This window comes from Amphiprion ocellaris, chromosome 17 (assembly GCF_022539595.1).
Source record: "Amphiprion ocellaris isolate individual 3 ecotype Okinawa chromosome 17, ASM2253959v1, whole genome shotgun sequence".
Taxonomy (NCBI): Eukaryota; Metazoa; Chordata; class Actinopteri; family Pomacentridae; genus Amphiprion; species Amphiprion ocellaris.
In genome coordinates this window covers 33310820-33336384 of record NC_072782.1, presented here as the reverse complement: position 1 = coordinate 33336384, position 25565 = coordinate 33310820, and the positions used below count along the sequence as shown (strand labels likewise).

The following is a 25565-nucleotide window of genomic DNA, read 5'->3' as shown; positions in this document are numbered from 1 at the left end:
AACACCACCAAACCTGGAACGTGTAGTTTAAGAACAGTAGTTCAGATGTTACGGTGCAGCGTTCAGCTCAGCTCTGAGCAGGTCGGCTGATGGATGTTCGTCTTCTGGAGAAGAACGTGTTCCTCAGTTAGTCCTGAAGACTCCTCAGTGGGATCGGTGGCAGCGCTGCTCCTTCTGGAGGGGACCAGAATCCAGAATCCAGGTCTGGAGGAGGACGTCCCTCACTCCTCTGGGCTGCTGGTACCACCAAGTCCTTCCTGTCTGGGGAACCTCGGAGACAGACGAAGCTTTCCATGGAGCTCCTGTAGAAGGTCACCAGTAGTAGGAGGAGAGTTCCTCATGAAGAAGAGCCTCTGCTGATCCTTCTTCTCCAGGTGGGAACAATGGAACATGTGTTGTTAATCAGGTGGTCCTGTAGTCCACGATGACCTCCTGAGTCTCGGTGGTTTTCAGGACCAGATGGTTGTCTGAACACCACTGGACCAGGTGATGGATCTCCTTCCTGTAGTGAGATATGAGACCACCACAGTGGAGTCATCGATGGACGAGAAGATCTGAATACTGCCTGACCCTGACCTGGTGGAGATGAACAGGATGATCTAAGGTCCAGGAGAGTCCAGGCTGAGAGTCTGAGCACCAGTTTCTGGAGGATTACTGGGTGAAGTCATGAAGATGAAGCAGGATGCGGAGGATCTGGATCCTCTGTGGGTCGGTTCCTGGAGGAGAACTGGTCCACAATCCCGTCCTTCAAGTGCTTCAGGATGAGACTTTCAGAACATTTCATAATGTTTATATACATAACAACAACAACAACAATAATAGTAATTGTAAACTCTTTTTAATTCCATCAACATATTTTTTAATGTTATTTTACATTTTAAAAAATGCATATTTAAATTCTGGTTCTTTTACTGATGTCACTAAAAACATCTAATTATTAAAAATATATTTAGAGGAATAAACTTCAAAAACAGTTTTATCTGTCAAATAAAAATAAAATATTGATGAATTTATGACACGTTTGTTTCACTTCCCACCCCCTGATGCCACACTGACGTCCTGTCAGACCTCCTCATACCACCTCATACCACCTCATACCTCCTCAGACCACCTCATACCACCTCAGACCTCCTCATACCACCTCATACCACCTCATACCTCCTCAGACCACCTCATACCACCTCAGACCTCCTCATACCACCTCAGACCTCCTCATACCACCTCAGACCTCCTCATACCTCCTCAGACCTCCTCATACCTCCTCAGACCACCAGGTGAACCACAGAAGGAGGTCCTTCCTGCTTGAAGCTATCAGACTGTACAACTCCTTCTCCTTCTGCAGAAGGGATTCATGATGAACAGACTTTTCTGTGTGATGGAACCGGACTCTATCCCAGTAGACTCAGGATCAGTCCCCCTATTTACTTTAGTTCATTTTCCGTTAATCTTTCTAGTTTTTAGTTTACAGACTCTTCACACAAACTTTTTATAAACCTACATTTTTTACTCTATATTCTGTTATTTCTGTTTTACTCCTAACCTCTGTGTGTAATTGGGTTTATTCCACTAACTTGTTTATTGCTAATTGTTTATTGTATTCTGGCAAAATAACTTCCTCTGAGATGAATAAAGTAGATCAGATCTTACGTTATCTCAGTGTTTCTATCAGTTTGTTTCTGATGTGGAGTCCAGCAGGTGGAGACAGAGCTTCATGTTTTCTGCTTTTATTCACTTTCACTCTTTAATCCGCGATTTAGTGATTTAATGTTCTTCATCCTAGAGCCTGGAATCCACAGATAAACACAGATATTCACATTTACACTGATCTACAGCAGTCAGACAGACCCGCTTCACTGAGAGGAGAAAACAGGAGAAAGGAGGAAGGAGGAGGAGAGGAGGAGGAGTCCGGGGATCTGACGCACTGAGCGGCTGCGCCTCGCTTCACTCCCTGCTGCAGGAAGAGACTCGGCGGTTCGGAAAAGCTCCAGAAACGGACCCGCCGAGGCGGACAGAGAGACCCGGAGGACGGCTGCTGCGGGCGATGAGCTCCGCGGTGACGGCCGGAGGACAGCGGCGGCTCCGGGGCTCCTGTTCGGGCCGGACGCCGCAGCAGTGAGCTGCTCTCCGGGCTCATTGTGTGCTGAGTGGCGCAGGAGAAAAGGATGCCTCCGCGGCCGCGCACTCTGCTCCCGTTCCCGTCGAAAACCCGGATTATTTCCCGACACCGCCTGGATCTTCCGTCCCGGACGGAGTGTGAGGTTTGTGCGGGGCTCCATGAGGACCGTCCATGAGAACAGGGAGGAGGAGGAGGAGTCCGGCCGCGGCGCCATGGAGGACAAGGAGAGCAATCTGCGGACGGCCCGGCTGTGGAGGGATGCCGCCCTGCGCTCCAGGAAGCTGCGCAGCGACCTGCGCCAGCTCACCCTGTGCTCCAAAGACGACCGGATCGAGCTGCCGGAGGACATAGACGAGATAGAGGCGCTGAACCTGGGCAACAACTCTCTGCAGGAGCTGCCGGACGGGCTGGGGTCCTCCCTCAACAACCTGCGCATCCTGGTCCTCCGCAGGAACCGGTTCAGCGCCGTGCCCCGGGTGGTGTCAGAGCTGGGGCGGCTGGTGGAGCTGGACATGAGCCACAACAGCCTGCTGAGCCTGTCGGAGGCGGTGGGTCAGCTGAGGGGGCTGAAGAAGCTGTGCATCAGCCACAACAAGATCCAGAACCTGCCGGCCCAGATGGGAGCGCTGCAATCCCTGGAGGAGCTGGACATCAGCTTCAACGACCTGCGGGACCTGCCCAGCTCCTTCTCCGGACTGTCCAGGCTGCGGACGCTGGACGCCGACCACAACAAGCTCAACCAGTTCCCAGCAGAGATCCTGGCCCTGGGCGAGCTGGAGGAGCTGGACTGTTCGGGGAACAAGTTTGAGGTGCTGCCGTCGGACATCGTGAAGCTGAGCTCCATCAAGATCCTGTGGCTCAGCAGCCTTCACATGTCCTCGCTGCCGGACTCCTTCTGCCAGCTGACCAACCTGGAGAGCCTGATGCTGGACGGAAACAGCCTCACCTCGCTGCCCGCCGCCTTCGGTCACCTGCGGAGGCTCAAGATGATCAATCTGTCCTCCAACGAGCTGCAGAACTTTCCTCAGGTCCTCCTGAACATCACGGGGTTGGAGGAACTGTACCTGAGCAGGAATAAACTGACGCACATTCCTAAAGAGATCGGCCAGCTGGTGGCGCTGGTGAACCTCTGGCTGGACAACAACAGCATCACCTACCTGCCGGATTCCATCGTGGAGCTGGAGAAGCTGGAGGAGCTGGTCTTACAGGGTAACCAGATAGCCATTCTTCCAGATCATTTTGGGAAGCTGTCCAAGGTGAACATCTGGAAGGTGAAGGACAACCCTCTGATCCAGCCTCCGTATGAGGTGTGCATGAAGGGGATTCCTTACATCGCCGTCTATCAGAAGGAGCTCGCCCACTCGCAGCTCGCCGTGAAGCCGCGACTCAAACTGGTTCTGATGGGGATTAAGAACGCTGGGAAAACTTGGCTGAGGCGGAGCATGGTGAGCAAGCAGCATGACGCCAGAGGAACCCAGGGAAACAAAGGCATCGAAGTCACCAACTGGGTGGCGGACGCCGACCGCCGTCTCACATTTCTGGTGTACGATTTGTCAGGGAAGCAAAACTACGACCTCATCAAACCCTTCTTCCTCTCTCCCGGTGCTCTCTACGTCATCGTCGTCAACCTTAAAACGTATTCTCCCAAGACCTTTTACGCCCACGTCGGGTATTTCCTCCACCTGCTCTGCGCCAAAGTGCCCCACGCCGTGGTTTGTCTGGTGGGGACCCACGCCGACCTGTGTGGGGAGGTGGAGCTGGAGGAGAAGAGCCTGGACATCCACCGGCAGATCGGACTGCAGGAGCAGAGGGACGTTGAGGACCTGAGGTGTCTGGCTCAGCAGGTGGACCGGGCTCTGGAGCAGGGCTACAGCGTCCGCACCTCCAGCCCTCACGTCCTCTTCTACGGCGTCTCCGACCGCAACCTAAGGCGCAGGAAAGCCCAGCTGCAGTACATGCTGAACCACCGACTGCAGATCCTGTCTCCCGTCCTGAGCGTCAGCTGCACGGAGACGCAGAGGAACATCCAGAGGCTGCGAGAGAAGCTCATGTCGGTGGCCGACCACCGTGAGATCTTCCCCAACCTCCACCGCGTGCTGCCCAAGTCCTGGCAGATGCTGGAGGAGCTGCACTTTAAGCCCAAAGACCTGTGGCTGTCCTGGTGGGACTCGGCACGTCTGGGCCTGCAGGCGGGGCTCACCGAGGACCGGCTGCAGAGCGCCTTGTCCTACCTGCACGAGAGCGGGAAGCTGCTGTACTTCGAGGACAGCCTCACGCTGAAGGAGTACGTGTTCCACAACCTGCCGCGCTTCATCGCCATTCTCAACGTCTTCTTCCAGCGGGACGAGTCCTCGCTGCTGGACCGGCTGCTCTCCGAGGGGGAGCGGGGAGACAAGAGCCGGGTGAGTCTGGTGATGGAGGACGAGAAGGGGGAGAACCTCAGGGTGACACACCTTCAGCAGCACGTGGAGGGCTTCCTGCAGCACGGCCGGCTGCCCTCCAACGTCATCCGGCTGCTGCTGCGGCCGCTCATCCAGACGCAGCAGGACCTGCACCTCATCATGGAGCTGCTAGAGAAGATGGGTGTCTGCTACTGCCTCAACAAGCCCCGCAGCAAGCCCCGCAGCAAGCCTCTGAACGGAGCCACCGTGTGGTACAAGTTCCCCAGCTACGTCAGCAGCGAGGAGCCCCGGGCCGAGGCGGCATCCAGCGGCGGCTCCCTGCCTCACTTCTTCTCCGTGGAGCAGCTTCACATCCAGTACAGCTTCCCCTTCCTGTTTCCCCCTGGACTGTTCTCACGCTTCAGCGTGCAGATCAACGGCCACGTGGTGCAGCGCTCCGACGGACGCCACCAGATCTTCGCCTATCGGGGAAAAGTCCCCGTGGTGATCAGCCACCGGCCGTCCAGAGGGAGGCCGCAAGCGGAGACGCTGTCCATCGCCAGCCACGCCTCGCTGCCCAACATCTGGACAGCATGGCAGGCTGTGACGCCGCTGGTGGAGGAGCTGAACATGCTGCTGCAGGAGTGGCCCGGCCTCCACTACTCCGTCCACATCCTCTGTTCCAAGTGCCTCAAGAGAGGGTCGACCGACCCCCACGCCTTCCCAGGTGAGCCCTGAATCCAACACCTGCATCCACACTCATTTAGATACTACCAAACCTCAATAATCAGGTCCTGGAGATGGTAGGAGCTTCAGGAGAAACCAACTGGAGGTTCTGAAAGACGTTTCTAAAAACGTCTTCCGGAACCTACGGCTGGTTTCTCCTGGAGCTCCTACCATCCCCTCATCCTGTAGATGTTTTTCTATCTCCATGTTTCCTATCTGCTCATCATCAGTAGATGTTCCTCTATGCTGGATGGATCTCCATCTACTAGATCCTCTGATGCTTTTATTTTATTGGTCCAGGAAGTTTGTCACCTCCTTAGTTTTTCCAGAACAGTGTATTTTCCAGTGAGGTTCTGATGTCATGAGGCTGTTATGAGGTTGTTGTGAGGTTGTTGTGAGGCTGTTGTAAGATTGTGAGGTTGTTGTGAGGTTGTTGTGAGGCTGTTGTGAGGTTGTTGTGAGGTTGTTGTGAGGCTGTTGTGAGGTTGTTGTGAGGCTGTTGTGAGGTTGTTGTGAGGTTGTTGTGAGGCAGTTGTGAGGTTGTTGTGAGGCAGTTGTGAGGTTGTTGTGAGGTTGTTGTGAGGCTGTTGTGAGGCTGTTGTGAGGTTGTTGTGAGGTTGTTGTGAGGCTGTTGTGAGGCTGTTGTGAGGTTGTTGTGAGGCTGTTGTGAGGTTATTGTGAGGCTGTTGTGAAGTTGTTGTGAGGCTGTTGTGAGGTTGTCAGGTTGTTGTGAGGTTGTTGTAAGATTGTGAGGTTGTTGTGAGGTTGTGAGGCTGTTGTGAGGCTGTTGTGAGGTTATTGTGAGGCTGTTGTGAGGCTGTTGTGAGGCTGTTGTGAGGTTGTTGTAAGATTGTGAGGTTGTTGTGAGGTTGTTGTGAGGCTGTTGTGAAGTTGTTGTAAGATTTTGAGGTTGTTGTGAGGCTGTTGTGAGGTTGTTGTGAGGTTGTTGTAAGATTGTGAGGTTGTGAGGCTGTTGTGAGGTTGTTGTAAGATTGTGAGGCTGTTGTGAGGTTGTTGTGAGGTTGTTGTGAGGCTGTTGTGAGGTTTTTGTGAGGCTGTTGTGAGGTTGTTATGAGGTTGTTGTAAGATTGTGAGGTTGTTGTGAGGCTGTTGCCAGGTTGTTGTGAGGCTGTTGTTGTGAGGTTGTTGTGAGGCTGTTGTGAGGTTGTTGTGAGGCTGTTGTGAGGTTGTTGTGAGGTTGTTGTAAGATTTTGAGGTTGTTGTGAGGCTGTTGTGAGGTTGTTGTGAGGTTGTAAGATTTTGAGGTTGTGAGGTTGTTGTGAGGCTGTTGTGAGGTTGTTGTGAGGCTGTTGTGAGGTTCTTGTAAGATTGTGAGGCTGTTGTGAGGTTGTTGTGAGGCTGTTGTGAGGTTGTTGTGAGGCTGTTGTGAGGCTGTTGTGAGGCTGTTGTGAGGTTGGTGTGAGGTTGTTGTAAGATTGTGAGGTTGTTGTGAGGTTGTTGTGAGGTTGTTGTAAGATTGTGAGGTTGTTGTGAGGCTGTTGTGAGGCTGTTGTGAGGCTGTTGTGAGGTTGTTGTGAGGCTGTTGTGAGGTTGTTGTGAGGCTGCTGTGAGGCTGTTGTGAGTTTGTTGTGACGCTGTTGTGAGGCTGTTATCAGGTTGCTGTGAGGTTGTTGTGAGGTTGTTGTGAGGCTGTTGTAAGATTGTGAGGCTGCTGTGAGGTTGTTGTGAGGCTGTTGTGAGGTTGTTGTGAGGCTGTTGTGAGGTTGTTGTGAGGTTGTTGTGAGGCTGTTGTGAGGTTGTTGTGAGGCTGTTGTGAGGTTGTAAGATTGTGAGGTTGTTGTGAGGCTGTTGTGAGGCTGTTGTGAGGTTGTTGTGAGGCTGTTGTGAGGTTGTTGTAAGATTGTGAGGTTGTTGTGAGGCTGTTGTGAGGCTGTTGTGAGGCTGTTGTGAGGCCTGTTGGAGGGTAGACCGTCTCAGCAGTCGTTGCCTTCCAGCCTTTTAAGGAGAAGATATTTTTGGCTGCTCAGAGGGAACAGACTGAACAGTTTGTCTTCGGTGGAGACAGTTTGGTTTCTATCAGAACTGATCTGTTTGTTCTCAGAGATCGTCCTCAACCAGCTCAGAGTTTTACAGTCTGTCAGGTTTTCTTTAGACGTTCTTTGTCACAGCTCTGATCATTTCCTCTGTTTTCTCTTTGGAGGTTGTTGAACTAAACCACCGGCTGATATAGATTCTACAGAAACCTGCAGCTTCTGATGGACTGACCCAGAGGTGGAAATATGAATACATGTTTCTACAAACATTCTAGGATTTCAAACTTTCCAACGAGTCCTTGAACTACTCGTCTGTGATGCGTTCAAGTGTCAGAATAATGAGTCCTTAAGTTTCACCAGAATCACATCAAAATATGAGTCAAAGTCAAACATTTAATGAAACCGTGAGGCCTTCACGGACAGAAAGAAAGTCCGTCCTTTCAGAGAGAAGTTCAAATTAGGTTTTTATTCTCTGGTTTCCATCATTCTAACTGACAGAGGACTTCTCTGAGTTCTCTGTCTTCATGTTCTGGTTCCTCAGAGCTGCAGGACTTTAAATGATCCAGGAGTTAAAAATGCTGCTCTGGGTTTCATCTCGTTTTTTTATATTTTTTGTATTCTTGTGGTTCTTTTATCATTTTTGGGTTCATTTAGTCTCTTTGTTTTGTTTTTGTCTTGCTTTGTGTCCAATTGTTTTCATTTATAAGTAAACTTTTAAACAACTAAGACTAATTTATGTCATTCTGGATGGATTTTAATCAGATTCTGAGATGTTTCAGACCATCTGTTAGTCATTCTGGACCATTTGATTTTCTCGTTTTAAGAACTTTTTGTGTTTTTGCACAAAATGTTGATTTTTTTTGAGGTTTTCAGTAATTTTAGACATTTTCTTATTCCCTTTAGATGAGTTTTAAGTCAGTTTGGACACATTTTTGTCATTTCAGACCAGATTTAGTGATTTTAACTACTTTGGAGCTGATTTATGTAAATTCTGATTTATGTAAATTCTGGGACCATTTAGTCTCTGTGGTGTTTTTTAAGGAACCAAAAATAATATTGTGTCACTTGGACAATTTTTAAACTAATTCTGAGAGGTTTCAGACCATCTGTTAGTCACTCTGGAGGATTTTATTCTGTCATTTTAGACATTTCATGTCATTTAAGACATTTTGTTGTATTTTTTTGATGTTTGAACAAAATTTTGGGTAATTTTGGGCATTTTTTAAGTTCCTTTAGACAAGTTTTAAGTCGGTTTGGACACATTTATCATTTCAGACCAGATTTAGTGATTTTATCTACTTTGGAGCTGATTTGTGTGAGTCCTGCTGATAGAAGACGTCTCTGAGTTCTCTCCTTCATGTTCTGGTTCTTTAGGACTTTAAAGTGATCCTCAGTGAGTTCAGACGGATGAAATTTAATATAGTTCTTCTTGTCTGAGGGCTGGTTCTTGGTTCTTCTTGGTTCTTCTGGGTTCTTCTGAGTTCTTCTGGGTTCTTCTTGGTTCTTCGGGGTTCTTCTGGGTGGAATGTGAAAAAGGAGCTGCTGTTCCTCTGGTTCCTGCTGACCCTTGGCCTGGTTCCTAATCCTCCTGGAGCTGCAGGTATTTATAAGCTGCTGCAGCTAAATTAGACGTCGGTAAAAATAGAGGAGCAGCAATGATCCTGGTCTGAACCCGACCAGAGTCTGGAGCTCCAGTCGGTTCCTTCTGTTCCTCATGAACATCTCAGAACAAACCGTCCTGAAGCTTCTCTCTGTGGTTCTCAGCTTTAATCTGTGATTCTTCTGCAGTCTGAGGCAGAATAAATTCAGACTTCAGAAACCCTGAAGGCAGCAGCTGACCTCTGCTGGGATCTTTTATGTTCTGCTGTTTTCTGGAGCGGTTCTCCTCACAGACAGAAGTCAGACTTGAGAACAGATGACTCCAGCGTTTAGATGTCCTGGTCTCCTCTGATGCTGCATCCAGTCACAATGAGGTGAAAGAAAACCTTAAACCAGACATTTAGAATCAGTGGATCTGGATGAAAAATCCTCCAGAGTTTGTTCCTCCGTCGGTCTCAGCTCCTCCTGAGGGACGAATCTTCAGTCTGTAAATTGATCTGCTTTGATAACAGGATTTATTTTCAGACAAACCTTCAGATTATTGGTTCTGGTGGAAACAGACGGTCCGTTTTCTGGACCTTTAAAGAGTTTGAACCAACAAATATCCAGCAGATGAACCAATAATAGAAATATTATGTTACTATGTATTATATTATTATTTATTATATATTTTATAATCAGAACCTGAAAACCACCACATTTAAACTGAATCACTTTTAACTTATTTTAAAAAACATTCATCAAAAATAAACAAAACAGCAAATAACTTCAGAATAAATGAACAGATTTTAATTAAAGGTTTCCTCCTTAATAATAATAATAATAATAATAATAATAATAATAATAATAATAATAATAATAATAATAATAATAATAATAATAATAATAATTATTATTATTATTATTATTTCTGTTTCCTGATTCCACATGATTTTCTTCTCACTCTTTCTGTTGGTCCAGTCAGAAGATTAAAGAAGATTAAAGTCAGTCAGCTTTAGTTCCTCCTACCTGTCCTCCTCCTACCTGTCCTCCTCCTACCTGTCTTCCTCCTACCTGTCCTCCTCCCTGTCCTCCTCCTACCTGTCCTCCTCCCTGTCCTCCTCCTACCTGTCCTCCTCCTACCTGTCTTCCTCCTACCTGTCCTCCTACCTGTCCTCCTCCTCCCTGTCCTCCTCCTACCTGTCCTCCTCCTACCTGTCTTCCTCCTACCTGTCCTCCTACCTGTCCTCCTCCTACCTGTCCTCCTACCTGTCCTCCTCCTCCCTGTCCTCCTCCTACCTGTCCTCCTCCTACCTGTCTTCCTCCTACCTGTCCTCCTACCTGTCCTCCTCCTCCCTGTCCTCCTCCTACCTGTCCTCCTCCCTGTCCTCCTCCTACCTGTCCTCCTCCTACCTGTCCTCCTCCTACCTGTCCTCCTCCTACCTGTCTTCCTCCTACCTGTCCTCCTCCTACCTGTCCTCCTACCTGTCATCCTACCTGTCCTCCTCCTACCTGTCCTCCTACCTGTCATCCTACCTGTCCTCCTCCTACCTGTCCTCCTCCCTGTCCTCCTCCTACCTGTCCTCCTCCCTGTCTTCCTCCTACGTGTCCTCCTCCTACCTGTCCTCCTCCTACCTGTCCTCCTCCCTGTCCTCCTCCTACCTGTCCTCCTCCTACCTGTCCTCCTCCCTGTCCTCCTCCTACCTGTCCTCCTCCTACCTGTCCTCCTCCTACATGTCTTCCTCCTACCTGTCCTCCTACCTGTCCTCCTCCTACCTGTCCTCCTCCTACCTGTCCTCCTCCCTGTCCTCCTCCTACCTGTCCTCCTCCTACCTGTCCTCCTCCTACCTGTCTTCCTCCTACCTGTCCTCCTCCCTGTCCTCCTCCTACCTGTCCTCCTCCTACCTGTCCTCCTCCTACCTGTCTTCCTCCTACCTGTCCTCCTCCCTGTCCTCCTCCTACCTGTCCTCCTCCCTGTCCTCCTCCTCCCTGTCCTCCTCCTACCTGTCCTCCTCCTACCTGTCTTCCTCCTACCTGTCCTCCTCCCTGTCCTCCTCCTACCTGTCCTCCTCCTACCTGTCCTCCTACCTGTCCTCCTCCTACCTGTCCTCCTCCTACCTGTCCTCCTCCTACCTGTCCTCCTCCTACCTGTCTTCCTCCTACCTGTCCTCCTCCCTGTCCTCCTCCTACCTGTCCTCCTCCCTGTCCTCCTCCTACCTGTCCTCCTCCTACCTGTCCTCCTCCTACCTGTCTTCCTCCTACCTGTCCTCCTACCTGTCCTCCTCCTCCCTGTCCTCCTCCTACCTGTCCTCCTCCCTGTCCTCCTCCTACCTGTCCTCCTCCTACCTGTCCTCCTACCTGTCCTCCTCCTACCTGTCCTCCTCCCTGTCCTCCTCCTACCTGTCCTCCTCCTACCTGTCCTCCTCCTACCTGTCCTCCTCCTCCCTGTCCTCCTCCTACCTGTCCTCCTCCTACCTGTCCTCCCCCTACCTGAAGTCTCCACGTGGTCCAACATGAGGTTCAGGGACTAATAAAGGAACCAGAAGCTCTCTGGAGGCTTTAATTGGTTGAAGTGAATCGATCAGTTTCACTTCCTGCTGCAGAGTCTGGTCCTTTCACAATAAAACAAAATGTCTTTGTTTGGTCATTTTACCGTCAGACATCAGCAGACTGAGCTGTGGATGTTTCTTCTGAAAGAAATCTGAGGGTTCTTTAGTAGTTTCTGGCTGATAAATGGAGGAAGTGGAGATTTAAACGATAAAAACTACAACCTGCTGACAGGTTCCAGGGTTCAGAGGGTTAGACATGGAAAGACTCCCAGAGAGAGACACAAAACAATCACAAAAATACACAAAACAGACACAAACAGACACAAGTTGACCAACAAATGCACTAAATGACCACAAAACAAACACAGACACATAGCGATCCTGTTGAGTCCTGTCAGGTCACGTCTGAGATACACAACAGATTAGTGACGCAACGGATTTACAGCTCAGATCACTGACACACACGCACACAACAATAACACACACACATACACACAACAATAACACACACACATACACACAACAATAACACACACACACACACACACACACACGCACGCACACACACACACACACACACACACAATAACACACACTGGACTGATCAGGTAGGACCTACCTGATCAGTCCAGTGTGTGTTATTGTGTGTTATTGTGTATTATTGTGTGTATTTTTGTTGTTTGTTAATTTTCTGTAGTTCTTTTATCATTTTTGGGACCATTTTGTGATATTTTTTCCTTGTTTTGTGTCTGATTTTTCCATTAAAACTGCATTTTTAAACAACTAAATCAGCAAAACTAATGTTTGTGTCATTTTAGACACATTTCATGTCATTTAGAACATTTTTTTGGTATTTTTTAAACAAATTTTAAACTATTTTTTGAATAATTTAGGACATTTTTTAGTCCCTTTAGATGAATTTTAAGTTGGTTTGGACACATTTTTGTCATTTCAGACCAGATTTAGTGATTTTATCGACTTTGGAGGTGATTTATGTAAATTCTGAACCTAGTCTATCTGAGTCCTGCTGATAGAAGACATCTCTGAGTTCTGTCCTTCATGTTCTGGTTCTTCAGGACTTTACAATGATCCAGAAGCTGGTCAGAGTTAAAGGTTAATCTGCGTTTCTTCTTCATCTGTCTTCTGCCGGTGCTTTCTTCGGGTTTCTGGTATAAAATAAAGACAGAACCGTTAGAAAAAGCTGAACCTTTCAGAATAAACTCGTTTATAAAGTGTAGAAGCAGAGCGGGTTCTTTCTGCTGACGGAGATCCTCCTCAGACCGGAGTTTCCTGGAAAACTTCTCCTTTTAGGGCTCAGAGGAGGGAGGTGACGGGAACAGCTGCTGTACCTGCAGAGGGAGGAGACATTCCTGCTTCCTGAAATCAGAGTTAGGACTGACCTAGTTCCAGTCAGACGCTCAGCCGACTTCCTGCTGTGGAAAAACAGCAGAAACTGGTCATGACAATCTGAATCTGTGGCTGTAGTTTCAGTTTCATTCACCTCTCTGGATTTTTAGCTTCAAGAGAACAACATCAGAACACCAAGAACCTGGATGTTAGTAGACCAGAACATAGAACACCTGGATAATAAAACAAGAAAACATCAACAAACCCAGATAATAACTCACCAAAACATCAAAAATCTAGAAATTAATGCCACAAAACATCAAAACGCATGTATAAACACTCCAGATCATCAAGAACCTGGATATTAATGCACCAAAGTGTCAAAAACCTTGATGTTAATATCCCAAAACACAGAAAATTTGGATAATAATGTAAGAAAAAACATCAAAAACCCAGATATTAACCCACCAAAACATTAAAATCTAGAAATTAATGCACTAAAACACATTAAAACCAGCAAATTAATGCCCCAGAACATTAAAATCAAGATATAAACACACCAGATCATCAGAAACCTGGATATTATTTACTAAACCATCAAAGCCTGGATATTATTCACTAAAACGTATAAAATATGGATATAAACCCACTCAATCATTAAAAGTCTGTTTATTAATGCCCCAAACATCAGAACTGTGGAAATGAACCCAGTGGAACATGAAGAATGTGTCTTTCAGGGTAGAACGTCCTCACGTTGAAGGATCTGGACCCAGCAGCTCCACCATCGGATCGGACCAACGCAGTAAAGACGGGGGTGTTAATGAAGTAATGGATCCTTCCTGGAGGAGGGGAGCCTGACACCGGATCAACCGGACATTAAATGATCGATAGTAACCTCGTAGAACCGTTCTCTGACGGAACGTTCTGCAGCACTTTACCTTCTGCTGCCTCCTTAAGTAGGAGTTCAGCAGTTTTACTCAAGTATTTCTACTTTTACTTCAGTACAGGATCCAAACAATTCCTCCACCGCAGTTCAGAAGGTTCCTGACCAGAACTTGCAGACAAAACTCAGGGCCGGAAAACACCGAGAACAAAACAGCTGATTCTGTGTTCACGTTCAGGACAGAAATCAGTAACTAACTAGAAATGGAACTCTAACTGGAGCTATAAATGTAACTGTAACTAGAAATGTAACTGTATCTTTCTGTAACTGAGGCTCCATCAGTGCTTCTGGCTTCAGACCAAACAGCTCAGATGTTAAGGGTAGAGAACAGATACGATCAATAACACTAATGGATGAAGTGCTGCTGAACAGACAGGAAGTGATGTCAGACACAGACAGACAGGAAGTGACATCAGTGAGGAGTTAAAACCATCAGCTGGATGTTTGTCCTTCAGATGTAAACTCTTTGGTTCAGTTGGAGGTTCTAATGGTTCTGGCTGTTCTGACGGTTCCAGTTCTAGTAGTTCAGTTGGAGGTTCTGGTGGTTCAGTTGGAGGTTCTGGTGCTTCTGGTGGTTCAGTTGGAGGTTCTGGTGCTTCTGGTGCCTACAGCATCATGACGGACTTGTTGATGGTCCATTCCAGTCAGACATCTTTCAGTCCATCCAACCTTCTAAAGATCTTCATTCTCAGCTGAGTTTTTATCCAGGTTTTTGATGTTTTGGTCATTTAATATTGGGGTTTAGAACCCTGGGCTCTAACATGGAGAACCCTGGGCTGTATTCTATAGAACCCTGGGCTGTATTCTGGAGAACCCTGGGCTGCATTCTGGAGAACCCTGGGCTGCATTCTATAGAACCCTGGGCTGTATTATGGAGAACCCTGGGCTGCGTTCTGGAGAACCCTGGGCTGCATTCTATAGAACCCTGGGCTGTATTATGGAGAACCCTGGGCTGCGTTCTGGAGAACCCTGGGCTGCATTCTATAGAACCCTGGGCTGTATTATGGAGAACCCTGGGTCTTCAGGGTGGTTCTAAGCTGGGTCTGACTGCAGGCGTTCTCGTTGATCCTCTCAGCAGCTTCAGATCCTGATTCCTGCAGCTGGAACCACATCAGGAGTTAAACGTGTTTCTGGTTCTAATATTCAGTCAGTTTTATTCTGTCTGGAAATCAGATGATAAATGACACAAACAACAGAAGAGACACAGAAAGACAGAAAACAACATGTGAATATTTAAACATCTGTTTTATCAGCATTTCTGTTTCACATCTACCTGGAAAAAGCCCATTTAATAAGAGAAACCAGTTAAACCAGTGAAACCAGTGAATCCAGACTGTTGGAGTCTTTTTAAACTTTATAAAAATTGTTGATTTCATTGAACTTTTAAAAACTGAATAATAATTGTTAAAGTTCTGTTTCCTCAGAGCTGCAGGATTTTATATTTCTGTGAAAAATGAGCCACAGTGAAGAACGAGGCAGAAACCAGCTTGTTCTTTTTTTCTGATGTTTTTTGTGGTTTTCGCTGCAGGACTTTGAGCAGGAGAACAGAATGAAACGGTAAAAATGAGACTGGAGGTCGCTGCTCTGCTTTAATCTGCTGTCAGCCTCAATATCAGTATTTTATTATGAAGGATCAGCAGCTTTATTCTAAGCTCTGGAAACAACAACAGAACAGAGAAGCAGAGAACCCTGAGCTCAGACTGACAGGTTCAGCTGTTGGTCTTTAAAACATCTGGATCAGTTTACCGTCACAGAGGAGAGAAACAGAAAGTATTCACAGCGAAGGATCAGAATCTAAACATTCCTCAGATGGATTTATCCCAGATTAAAACAGTTAATGACTGATCGATTAAATTCAGAGAAAGCTGCTGCTGAGCCTGACAGACCGAATTCAGGGGACAGTGTGCATAAATCTGACCTGGTTTCAGTGGGAGGAGCAGCGCTGCATGCAGGGACCAGGAAGAACTACAGCAGCAGGTTAGAGTGGAGCTGCTGCCCCCTGCTGGACGAAAACCAGGACGGGACAAAGAATCATTTAAACCTCCTGAACCTCTGGACGCTTCCTGGAGCGTTTTACCCCACTGAGGATCATTTTACCCCACTGAGGATCATTTTACCCCACTGAGGATCATTTTACCCCACTGAGGTTCATGTTTCAGTCTAAAGTTCTGCAGCTCTGAGGAACGAGAACATCATGAAGGAGAGAACTCAGAGGTATCTTTTATCAGCAGGACTCAGAACGATGGAAAAATGTCTTGATTTTAGCAAAAATTGAAGGAAAACACCAAAAATCACTGTAAATGAATGGATTCTGTTCCATGTATTTTTTAGTGTGTAACCGGGTCGGTTCTGTTCCGAGTATTTTTTACAGTGTGTAACCGGGTCGGTTCTGTTCCAGGTATTTTTTACAGTGTATATCCGGGTCGGTTCTGTTCCAGGTGAGCTGCTGAGTCAGCCCCGACCTGAAGGTCTGACTGAGATCATCTGTCCAAAGAGCGGTTCTGAGCGGGTCAACGTGGCGCTAGTCTACCCCCCCACCCCCACCGTGCTCAGCCCCGGCCTCAAGTGACCCGACCCACCAGAACCAGAACCTCCACCCCGACCCGCCGCCGAGCGCCGGACGCTGCATCTGCTGTAGGTGAAACATTCACACATGTAGGAGAAACCAGTGAGACCAGTTAAACCATAAAATCCAGTTAAACCATAGAAACCAGTTAAACCATAGAAAGCACTTAAACCATTAAATCCAGTTAAACCATAAAATCCAGTTAAACCATAGAAACCAGTTAAACCATAAAATCCAGTTAAACCATAGAAACCAGTTAAACCATAAAATCCAGTTAAACCATAGAAACCAGTTAAACCATTAAATCCAGTTAAACCATAAAATCCAGTTAAACCATAGAAACCAGTTAAACCATAAAATCCAGTTAAACCATGAAATCCAGTTAAACCATAGAAACCAGTTAAACCATAAAATCCAGTTAAACCATAGAAACCAGTTAAACCATAAAATGCAGTTAAACCATAGAAACCAGTTAAACCATTAAATCCAGTTAAACCATAGAAACCAGTTAAACCATAAAATGCAGTTAAACCATAGAAACCAGTTAAACCATGAAATCCAGTTAAACCATAGAAACCAGTTAAACCATAAAATCCTGTTAAACCATAGAAACCAGTTAAACCATAGAAAGCACTTAAACCATTAAATCCAGTTAAACCATAAAATCCAGTTAAACCATAGAAACCAGTTAAACCATAAAATCCAGTTAAACCATAAAATCCAGTTAAACCATAGAAACCAGTTAAACCATAAAATCCAGTTAAACCATAAAATCCAGTTAAACCATAGAAACCAGTTAAACCATTAAATCCAGTTAAACCATAAAATCCAGTTAAACCATAGAAACCAGTTAAACCATAAAATCCAGTTAAACCATAAAATCCAGTTAAACCATAGAAACCAGTTAAACCATAAAATCCAGTTAAACCATAGAAACCAGTTAAACCATAAAATCCAGTTAAACCATAGAAACCAGTTAAACCATAAAATCCAGTTAAACCATAGAAACCAGTTAAACCATTAAATCCAGTTAAACCATAAAATCCAGTTAAACCATAGAAACCAGTTAAACCATAAAATCCAGTTAAACCATGAAATCCAGTTAAACCATAGAAACCAGTTAAACCATAAAATCCAGTTAAACCATAGAAACCAGTTAAACCATAAAATGCAGTTAAACCATAGAAACCAGTTAAACCATTAAATCCAGTTAAACCATAGAAACCAGTTAAACCATAAAATGCAGTTAAACCATAGAAACCAGTTAAACCATGAAATCCAGTTAAACCATAGAAACCAGTTAAACCATAAAATCCTGTTAAACCATAGAAACCAGTTAAACCATAGAAAGCACTTAAACCATTAAATCCAGTTAAACCATAAAATCCAGTTAAACCATAGAAACCAGTTAAACCATAAAATCCAGTTAAACCATAAAATCCAGTTAAACCATAGAAACCAGTTAAACCATAAAATCCAGTTAAACCATAAAATCCAGTTAAACCATAGAAACCAGTTAAACCATTAAATCCAGTTAAACCATAAAATCCAGTTAAACCATAGAAACCAGTTAAACCATAAAATCCAGTTAAACCATAAAATCCAGTTAAACCATAGAAACCAGTTAAACCATAAAATCCAGTTAAACCATAGAAACCAGTTAAACCATAAAATCCAGTTAAACCATAGAAACCAGTTAAACCATAAAATCCAGTTAAACCATAGAAACCAGTTAAACCATTAAATCCAGTTAAACCATAAAATCCAGTTAAACCATAGAAACCAGTTAAACCATAAAATCCAGTTAAATCATGAAATCCAGTTAAACCATAGAAACCAGTTAAACCATAAAATCCAGTTAAACCATAGAAACCAGTTAAACCATAAAATGCATTTAAACCATAGAAACCAGTTAAACCATTAAATCCAGTTAAACCATAGAAACCAGTTAAACCATAAAATGCAGTTAAACCATAGAAACCAGTTAAACCATGAAATCCAGTTAAACCATAGAAACCAGTTAAACCATAAAATCCTGTTAAACCATAAAATCCAGTTAAACCATAGAAACCAGTTAAACCATAAACTCCAGTTAAACCATAGAAACCAGTTAAACCATAAAATCCCGTTAAACCATAGAAATCAGTTAAACCATTAAATCCAGTTGAACCATAAAATCCAGTTAAACCATAGAAACCAGTTAAACCATAAAACCCAGTTAAACCATAGAAACCAGTTAAACCATAAAATCCAGTTAAACCATAAAATCCAGTTAAACCATAGAAACCAGTTAAACCATAATATCCAGTTAAACCATAAAATCCAGTTAAACCATAGAAACCAGTCAAACCATTAAATCCAGTTAAACCATAAAATCCAGTCAAACCATAGAAACCAGTTAAACCATAATATCAGTGAAGAGAACAAACATCAGTATTCTGATCTGTCATGTTGTTATTTTGTTGTTTTTGTGTTGTTCTAACCTGGGGTCCGTTTCACGAAGCAGGTTTAGTGAAAACTCTGAGTTTGTTAACCCCGAAATGAGGGAAACTCAGAGTTTTCCATTTCACAAAGGGAGGTAACTCAAACCAGAGACAGAGGGGTAACTCTAGCCTGTTTCACAAAGAGAGGTAACTTAAACTCTCGGTCAGTTACCATAGTAACAGACTCTCTGACTCTAACCTGGTCTGGACCAGGTTTTTCTCAGTAAACCTCGAGTTTCTCTCTGTCTCCGCCCTCTTTCAGTCACACACACCATTTCATTTCCTCATTCATTCAGTCAACTGGCGAGTTTTGGCGAAGTCTAGTTCTGCCGTGTGTCAAAATGACGTCCTTTTATTAACGATCCAGTAGATGAAGGAGCAGCATTACTGTGCAGAAAATTAAATATTCGTCGGGAGATTGTTTTCAGACCGCGCATAGATGTTCTCGCATTTCTGGACAGTTATCTTTTAGAGCGGAACCGTTTCACATCACAATCCATAACCTACATCCACAACCTACTCCGTCCTTACATTTACAACATTACCAACCACAGTCATGCTCTAACGTCCCAGCAGATATTGTGTGTTGCACTGCGGTTCTTTGCAAATGGGAGTTTTTTATACAACGTCGGAGATGCAGAACACCTCAGTAAGACAACTGTATGCAGGACGGTCAGAAAAGTGTGTCTGGATCTGAAACGACTTTTACCATCTTTGTGGTTTTCCCTGGACACAAACCTGTCAGAACCATCAAGGAGGAGTTCCACAGGATTGCAGGTGAATGATGTAGAGATCTGTTAAATTAATTTTAAATCATATCCAGTTAATGACATTGTGCTGCAACCTCAGACTGTGATTAGTAAATTTAATTTCTTTTAGGATTTCCCAGTGTGATTGAAGCTGATTATGTGAACAGGAAGTCCATTCACAGCATAAATGTGCAGGTAGGTTAGAGGTAGATTGACTACGGTGTCAAGATGTTAAAGACTGCATCATAGTTCAACATCTGTCATTCTCTGCACTGCACTGCTGCATACATCATTTCTAATGTGGAGGCCAAGTGGTCTGGATCTGTTCATGACTAGAGGATTTATCATGAGTCTAACCTGAGCAACAGACTGCAACGTGGTAAACAGCCTAAAGATTTTCACAATATAATTCACTTGTCTCCCTCCTTTAATATACTCTAATGTATCCACTATACATTACAGGAGAGTTTGATGGTCTTCTGCTGGGTGACAGGGGTTACCATGCCAACCCAGGCTGATGACCTCATACCCTGACCCTGAACCAGGCCCCCAACAGAACTTCAACCGGGCTCATTGCAGGATGAGAGCCCGGGTGGAGATGACCATAGACCTGCTGAAAGCCTGTTTCCAGTGTCTACATCACCTCAGGGTGACTCCTGAGAGGCCTGTGATATTATTGTGGCATGTGTTGTTCTTCATAATATTGCCACTATTAGAGGAGAGCAACACTCTGCCCTACAAACTGAAGACCCAGATGATGACCTCATCCACCTGCCAGCTATCAGGACAGCAGAGCAGTCAGAGACACCATATGCAATAATCACTGCAGAGTTTAAGTCTCCATCATCACCACCACAGCAGTGAAATAAACACGACACACATTTCATTTGGTCTTCTTTATTTCCTACAAATAAAAGAGCTAGTTTAGTTCATGTTCCAGTAGTTAACATAATTCACCTGTGACCTGCATCCACCTCTAACTTGTGCTCCAGTATTTCAATTTCCAGATCTGCCTTCTTAATCTGGTGGTCCAAGTACTGCATTTCTTTATCTGTTTTTTGGATTTTTCTCAGCAAGTGGATTTTGTATATTTGTTTTACTGGTAACTGGGAATACATAAAGGACATTAAATTATACAGTTGCACGTGAATTCCATGGACTGAACCTCTGGTGTTTACTGAACATCCATCTCACTGTGTCAGTCTGTGCAGTGGAAGTTGAGGAAGCATCCTGCTGCTGTCCAGCCATGCTCTGTTAAAAAGGATGAGAATGTGCAATACTTCAGTGTAGGCTAAATGTCACACTCTATATTCCACCAGAATGTTCAGAAATGTGAATGGGAAGAGAACTATCAGTAACATACCTCTGTGTGCCTTTCTGGATCCCCCTCTGTAAAGGCAGCAGACACAGTTTCATCCTCTTCATCCTAGATGAGTGATATGTTTCAGTAGACTTAAACTACCATTTGAATATGTTTCAGTAGACTTAAACTACCATCTGGCTAAATCTCTGGAGTATTGCCTACTTACAGTTACAAGGTCTGTTGTGGTGTGAAGGGACTCCACCAGGCAGATAGTACCATCAGAATCTGTTGGGCCAAAAGAAAAATGAAAGACACAAAAGAGAAATAAATATTTGTATGAATATGCTTGAAAACATTCCATATATACATATACATGGGCTACACACACAGAGACATTACATTTTATAAAAGCACTTGTGTCTTGGGATGTGGTCTCAGAGGATGAGCTCCCTCCAGGGATTCCCTCAGCCACTGGCCTTCCCAAATTCTGGCTTAGGACCAGCTCCTCTGCCTCCGTTACAGGTGGTGGTGCTGGGCCACCTCCCTTTTTACAGGCATCTGCTTTCTTTCTGTTGGCTGAGTAGAAGTATGTGTTAGTTTAAATAGGCTTAATTGTTTAACAGAACATGATATGGATGCAGACATTTAGGCTGTGTGCGGGGTAAAACCACTGCACAGACAAATAGCCACCTAATATTTAGGCTACTTTACAATGTAAAACATGATCAAAATGAGGTAGCTCCATGAGATTATGCCGACTTCTTACCTGTTTGAACAATGTTTTTATATTTCATCTTCAGCTGCTGCCACATGTGCTTCTCCCCTGCAGGATTGCACCTAAATGAAATAACTTAATAGTCTACTATTCAAACAGTTTTCCCCTGTAATATTATTGTGATTTAAACTTACGCATTGACCAAGGCAGCAATGTTCTCCCACACCGTCTCCCTCTCTTTTGCAGCTGCAGGTGTTGCACTTCTTTCTAAAAACATGTTCAAACTCGCTATATAAGCGCATTAAGATTTCCAATTCAAGCGATGTAGTCCTCCGCTTCCCCGTTGCCATGGTGACTCGTCGAATCGGCGCTCCATTGATACTGGCTTTTCAGAGTTGTGGTGCACGCGCTTAACTCCGGGTGAAACTACTCCGAGTTGATTAAACCAACTCAGATCACCTGTTGTGAGACCGAAAACTCAGAGTTTTCTATCTCAGAGTAGATCAACTCAGAGTTCAGGGTTAAACTCAGAGTTTGTTGAACCTGCTTCGTGAAACGGACCCCTGTTGTGTTTTTCTAACCTGTTGTTGTTGTGACCTGTTGTGTTGTTCTAACCTGTTGTTGTTGTGTTGTTGTGACCTGTTGTTGTGACCTGTTGTGTTGTTGTGACCTGTTGTTGTTGTGTTGTTCTAACCTGTTGTGTTGTTGTGTTGTTCTAACCTGTTGTGTTGTGTTTTTCTAACCTGGTGTTGTGTTGTACTAACTTGTTGTGTTGTTCTAACCTGTTGTTGTGACCTGTTGTGTTGTTCTAACCTGTTGTGTTGTTGTTGTGTTGTTCTAACGTGTTGTTGTGTTGTACTAACTTCTTGTGTTGTTCTAACCTGTTGTTGTGACCTGTTGTGTTGTTGTGTTGTTCTAACTCATTGTGTTGTTGTTGTGTTGTTCTAACAGTGTTGTTGTTTTGTTGTTCTAACCTGTTGTTATGACCTGTGTTGTTGTTGTTGTGTTGTTCTAACCCATTGTGTTGTTGTTTTGTTCTAACCCATTGTGTTGTTGTTGTGTTGTTCTAACCCGTTGTGTTGTTGTTGTGTTGTGTCATTCTAACCTGTTGTGTTGTTGTTGTGTTGTTCTAACTCGTTGTGTTGTTGTGTTGTTCTAACCTGTTGTTGTGTTGTTCTAACCTGTTGTGTTGTTATATTGTTCTAAGTCGTTGTGTTGTTGTTGTGTTGTTCTAACCTGTTGTGTTGTTGTTGTGTCATTCTAACCCATTGTTTTGTTGTTCTAATCCATTGTGTTGTTGTTGTGTTCTAACTCTTTGTGTTGTTGTCATGTTGTTGTGTCGTTCTAATCCATTGTGTTGTTGTTGTCGTTCTAACCTATTGTGTTGTTGATGTGTCATTCTAACACATTGTGTTGTTGTTGTGTTGTTCTAACCCATTGTGTTGTTGTTTTGTTCTAACCCATTGTGTTGTTGTTGTGTTGTTCTAATCCATTGTGTTGTTGTTGTGTTGTTCTTACCCGTTGTGTTGTTGTTGTGTTGTTGTTGTGTCGTTCTAACCTATTGTGTTGTTGATGTGTCATTCTAACACATTGTGTTGTTGTTGTGTTGTTCTAACCCATTGTGTTGTTGTTGTGTCGTTCTAACCCGTTGTGTTGTTGTTGTGTCGTTCTAACCCACTGTGTTGTTTTGTTGTTGTTGTGTCGTTCTTATCCGTTGTGTTGTTGTTGTGTTGTCCTAACCCATTGTGTTGTTGTTGTGTCGTTCTAACCCATTGTGTTGTTGTGTCGTTCTATCCCATTGTGTTGTTGTGTTGTTGTTCTGTTGTTCTAACCTCTTGTGTTGTTGTTGTCATTCTAACCCATTGTGTTGTTGTTCTAACTCTTTGTGTTGTTGTCATGTTGTTGTGTCGTTCTAACCCATTGTGTTGTTGTTGTGTCGTTCTAACCCATTGTGTTGTTGTTGTGTGGTTGTAACCCACTGTGTTGTTGTTGTTGTGTCATTCTAACCCGTTGTGTTGTTGTTGTGTCGTTCTAACCCGCTGTGTTGTTTTGTTGTTGTGTCGTTCTAACCCGTTGTGTTGTTGTTGTGTTGTCCTAACCCATTGTGTTGTTGTTGTGTCGTTCTAACCCATTGTGTTGTTGTTGTGTCGTTCTAACCCATTGTGTTGTTGTTGTTTTGTGGTTCTAACCCACTGTGTTGTTGTGTTGTTCTAACCCATTGTGGTGTTGTTGTGTTGCAGGTTGTGGGTCTCCTCCTCTTCAACCTGAACTGTATCTTAAGGAGCACAAACTTCCTCCAAACCTTTACTTCCTGTTCAGACTCTGCAGCCTCACATGTAGCCACACCCCTCCAGGAGACAGGAAGTGATGCAAGCAGACACACCTGGACACAGCTGGACACACCTGTAGCTGCAGGTGGATGGAGCCTCCTGATTGGACTGTGCAGGATGTGAGACGACGTGACGACATGTTCATCAGTTTGTTCACATCCAGGACAGACACACAACACAGCAGCTACACACACAAAGACACACAAGACAGCAGCTACACACAGATACACAACACAGCAGCTGCACACACAGAGACACACAACACAGCAGCTGCACACAAACAGACACACAACACAGCAGCTACTCACAGACACACAACACAGCAGCTACACACAGACACAACACAGCAGCTACACACAGACACAACACAGCAGCTACACACAAACAGACACACAACACAGCAGCTACACACAAACAAACACAACACAGCAGCTACACACAAACAGACACACAACACAGCAGCTACACACACACAGACACACAACCTCCGTCACTGACTTCACAGTTTACAGTTTCACTCTGAAGAAACACTTCCATTATCTTCATAGTTTTACTGGGTTTGGGACAGAAATTGACTGCAACAACACAAAACGACCACAAAGAGACACAAAATGACCACAAAGAGACAGAAAACCACCACAAAGAGACACAAAACGACCACAAAGATGCAAAGAGACACAAAACCACCACAAAGAGACACAAAACCACCACAAAGAGACACAAAACCACCACAAAGAGGCACAAAACGACCACAAAGAGACACAAAACGACCACAAAGAGATACAAAATGACCACAAAAAGACACAAAATGACCACAAAGAGACACAAAATGACCACAAAGATGCAAAGAGACACAAAACGACCCCAAAGAGACACAAAACCACCACAAAGAGACACAAAACTACCACAAAGATGCAAAGAGACACAAAACCACCACAAAGAGACACAAAACCACCACAAAGAGACACAAAACCACCACAAAGAGGCACAAAACGACCACAAAGAGACACAAAACGACCACAAAGAGATACAAAATGACCACAAAAAGACACAAAATGACCACAAAGAGACACAAAACGACCACAAAGATGCAAAGAGACACAAAACGACCCCAAAGAGACACAAAACCACCACAAAGAGACACAAAACTACCACAAAGATACAAAACGACTATAAAGAGACACAAAGCAACCACTGTCGAGCTGCTCTGGATTCTGAGACAAACTGCTGCACATGTTGTTCACTCTGGGATGAACTGATATTGTGATGTCCAGGTGTGTGTGTCTAGGTGTGTGTGTCTAGGTGTGTGGAGCTGATGTCAGCAGTGAGGTTGTGTTTGTGTAAATAATATCTTTATTTTTGTATGTTGGTTGAGTTGGTGAGCTGCATGATCACAGACACACAGTTTGTATGAAGCTGAAACCAAATAAACAGACTGGTTCAGTATGGCTGGAGTAATCTATTACTGTAGACCTGGAGTAATCTGTTACTGTAGACCTGGAGTAATCTGTTACTGTAGACCTGGAGTAATCTATTACTGTAGACCTGGAGTAATCTATAACTGTAGACGTTGAAGAATCTATTACAACTGAAGTAATCTATTTCCTTATAGCTGGAGTAATCTATTACTGCATACCTGGAGTAGTCTATTACTTTATACTTGAAGTAATTTATTACTGTATACCTGGAGTAATCTATTACACCCGGAATGATCTATTACTGTATACTCAGAGTAATCTGTTACACCTGAAGTAATCTATTACTGTATACTCGGAGTAATCTGTT

At 44.6% G+C, this 25565-nt stretch overlaps 1 protein-coding gene across 9 annotated transcripts; it reads left to right on the top strand.

Annotated features, from left to right (window-relative positions):
* Positions 1 to 1897: 1897 nt before the first annotated feature.
* Positions 1898 to 23865, top strand: mfhas1 (multifunctional ROCO family signaling regulator 1). Of its 9 annotated transcripts, XM_055004058.1 has the most exons (6): positions 1899 to 5224; positions 16073 to 16268; positions 19429 to 19460; positions 19563 to 19627; positions 19739 to 19811; positions 19895 to 20566. In XM_055004058.1, the coding sequence occupies exons 1-2, from the start codon at positions 2275 to 2277 to the stop codon at positions 16201 to 16203; spliced, it is 3081 nt and encodes a 1026-aa protein (XP_054860033.1). In that variant the 5' UTR covers positions 1899 to 2274; the 3' UTR covers positions 16204 to 16268; positions 19429 to 19460; positions 19563 to 19627; positions 19739 to 19811; positions 19895 to 20566. The 9 variants fall into 9 exon arrangements, with proteins under 9 accessions (XP_054860036.1, XP_054860033.1, XP_054860032.1 ...); XM_055004057.1 differs by having other exon boundaries at positions 19563 to 19811; XM_055004056.1 differs by having other exon boundaries at positions 19429 to 19627.
* The last annotated feature ends 1700 nt before the right edge of the window (positions 23866 to 25565 follow it).

Bases quoted from the DNA above. Each gene is read 5' to 3' on its own strand.
- mfhas1 (XM_055004053.1), top strand. From the start codon at position 2,275: ATGAGGACCGTCCATGAGAACAGGGAGGAGGAGGAGGAGTCCGGCCGC. The intron at 5,225-16,072 runs GTGAGCCCTGAA...GTTCTGTTCCAG, and splicing joins CGACCCCCACGCCTTCCCAG to GTGAGCTGCTGAGTCAGCCC.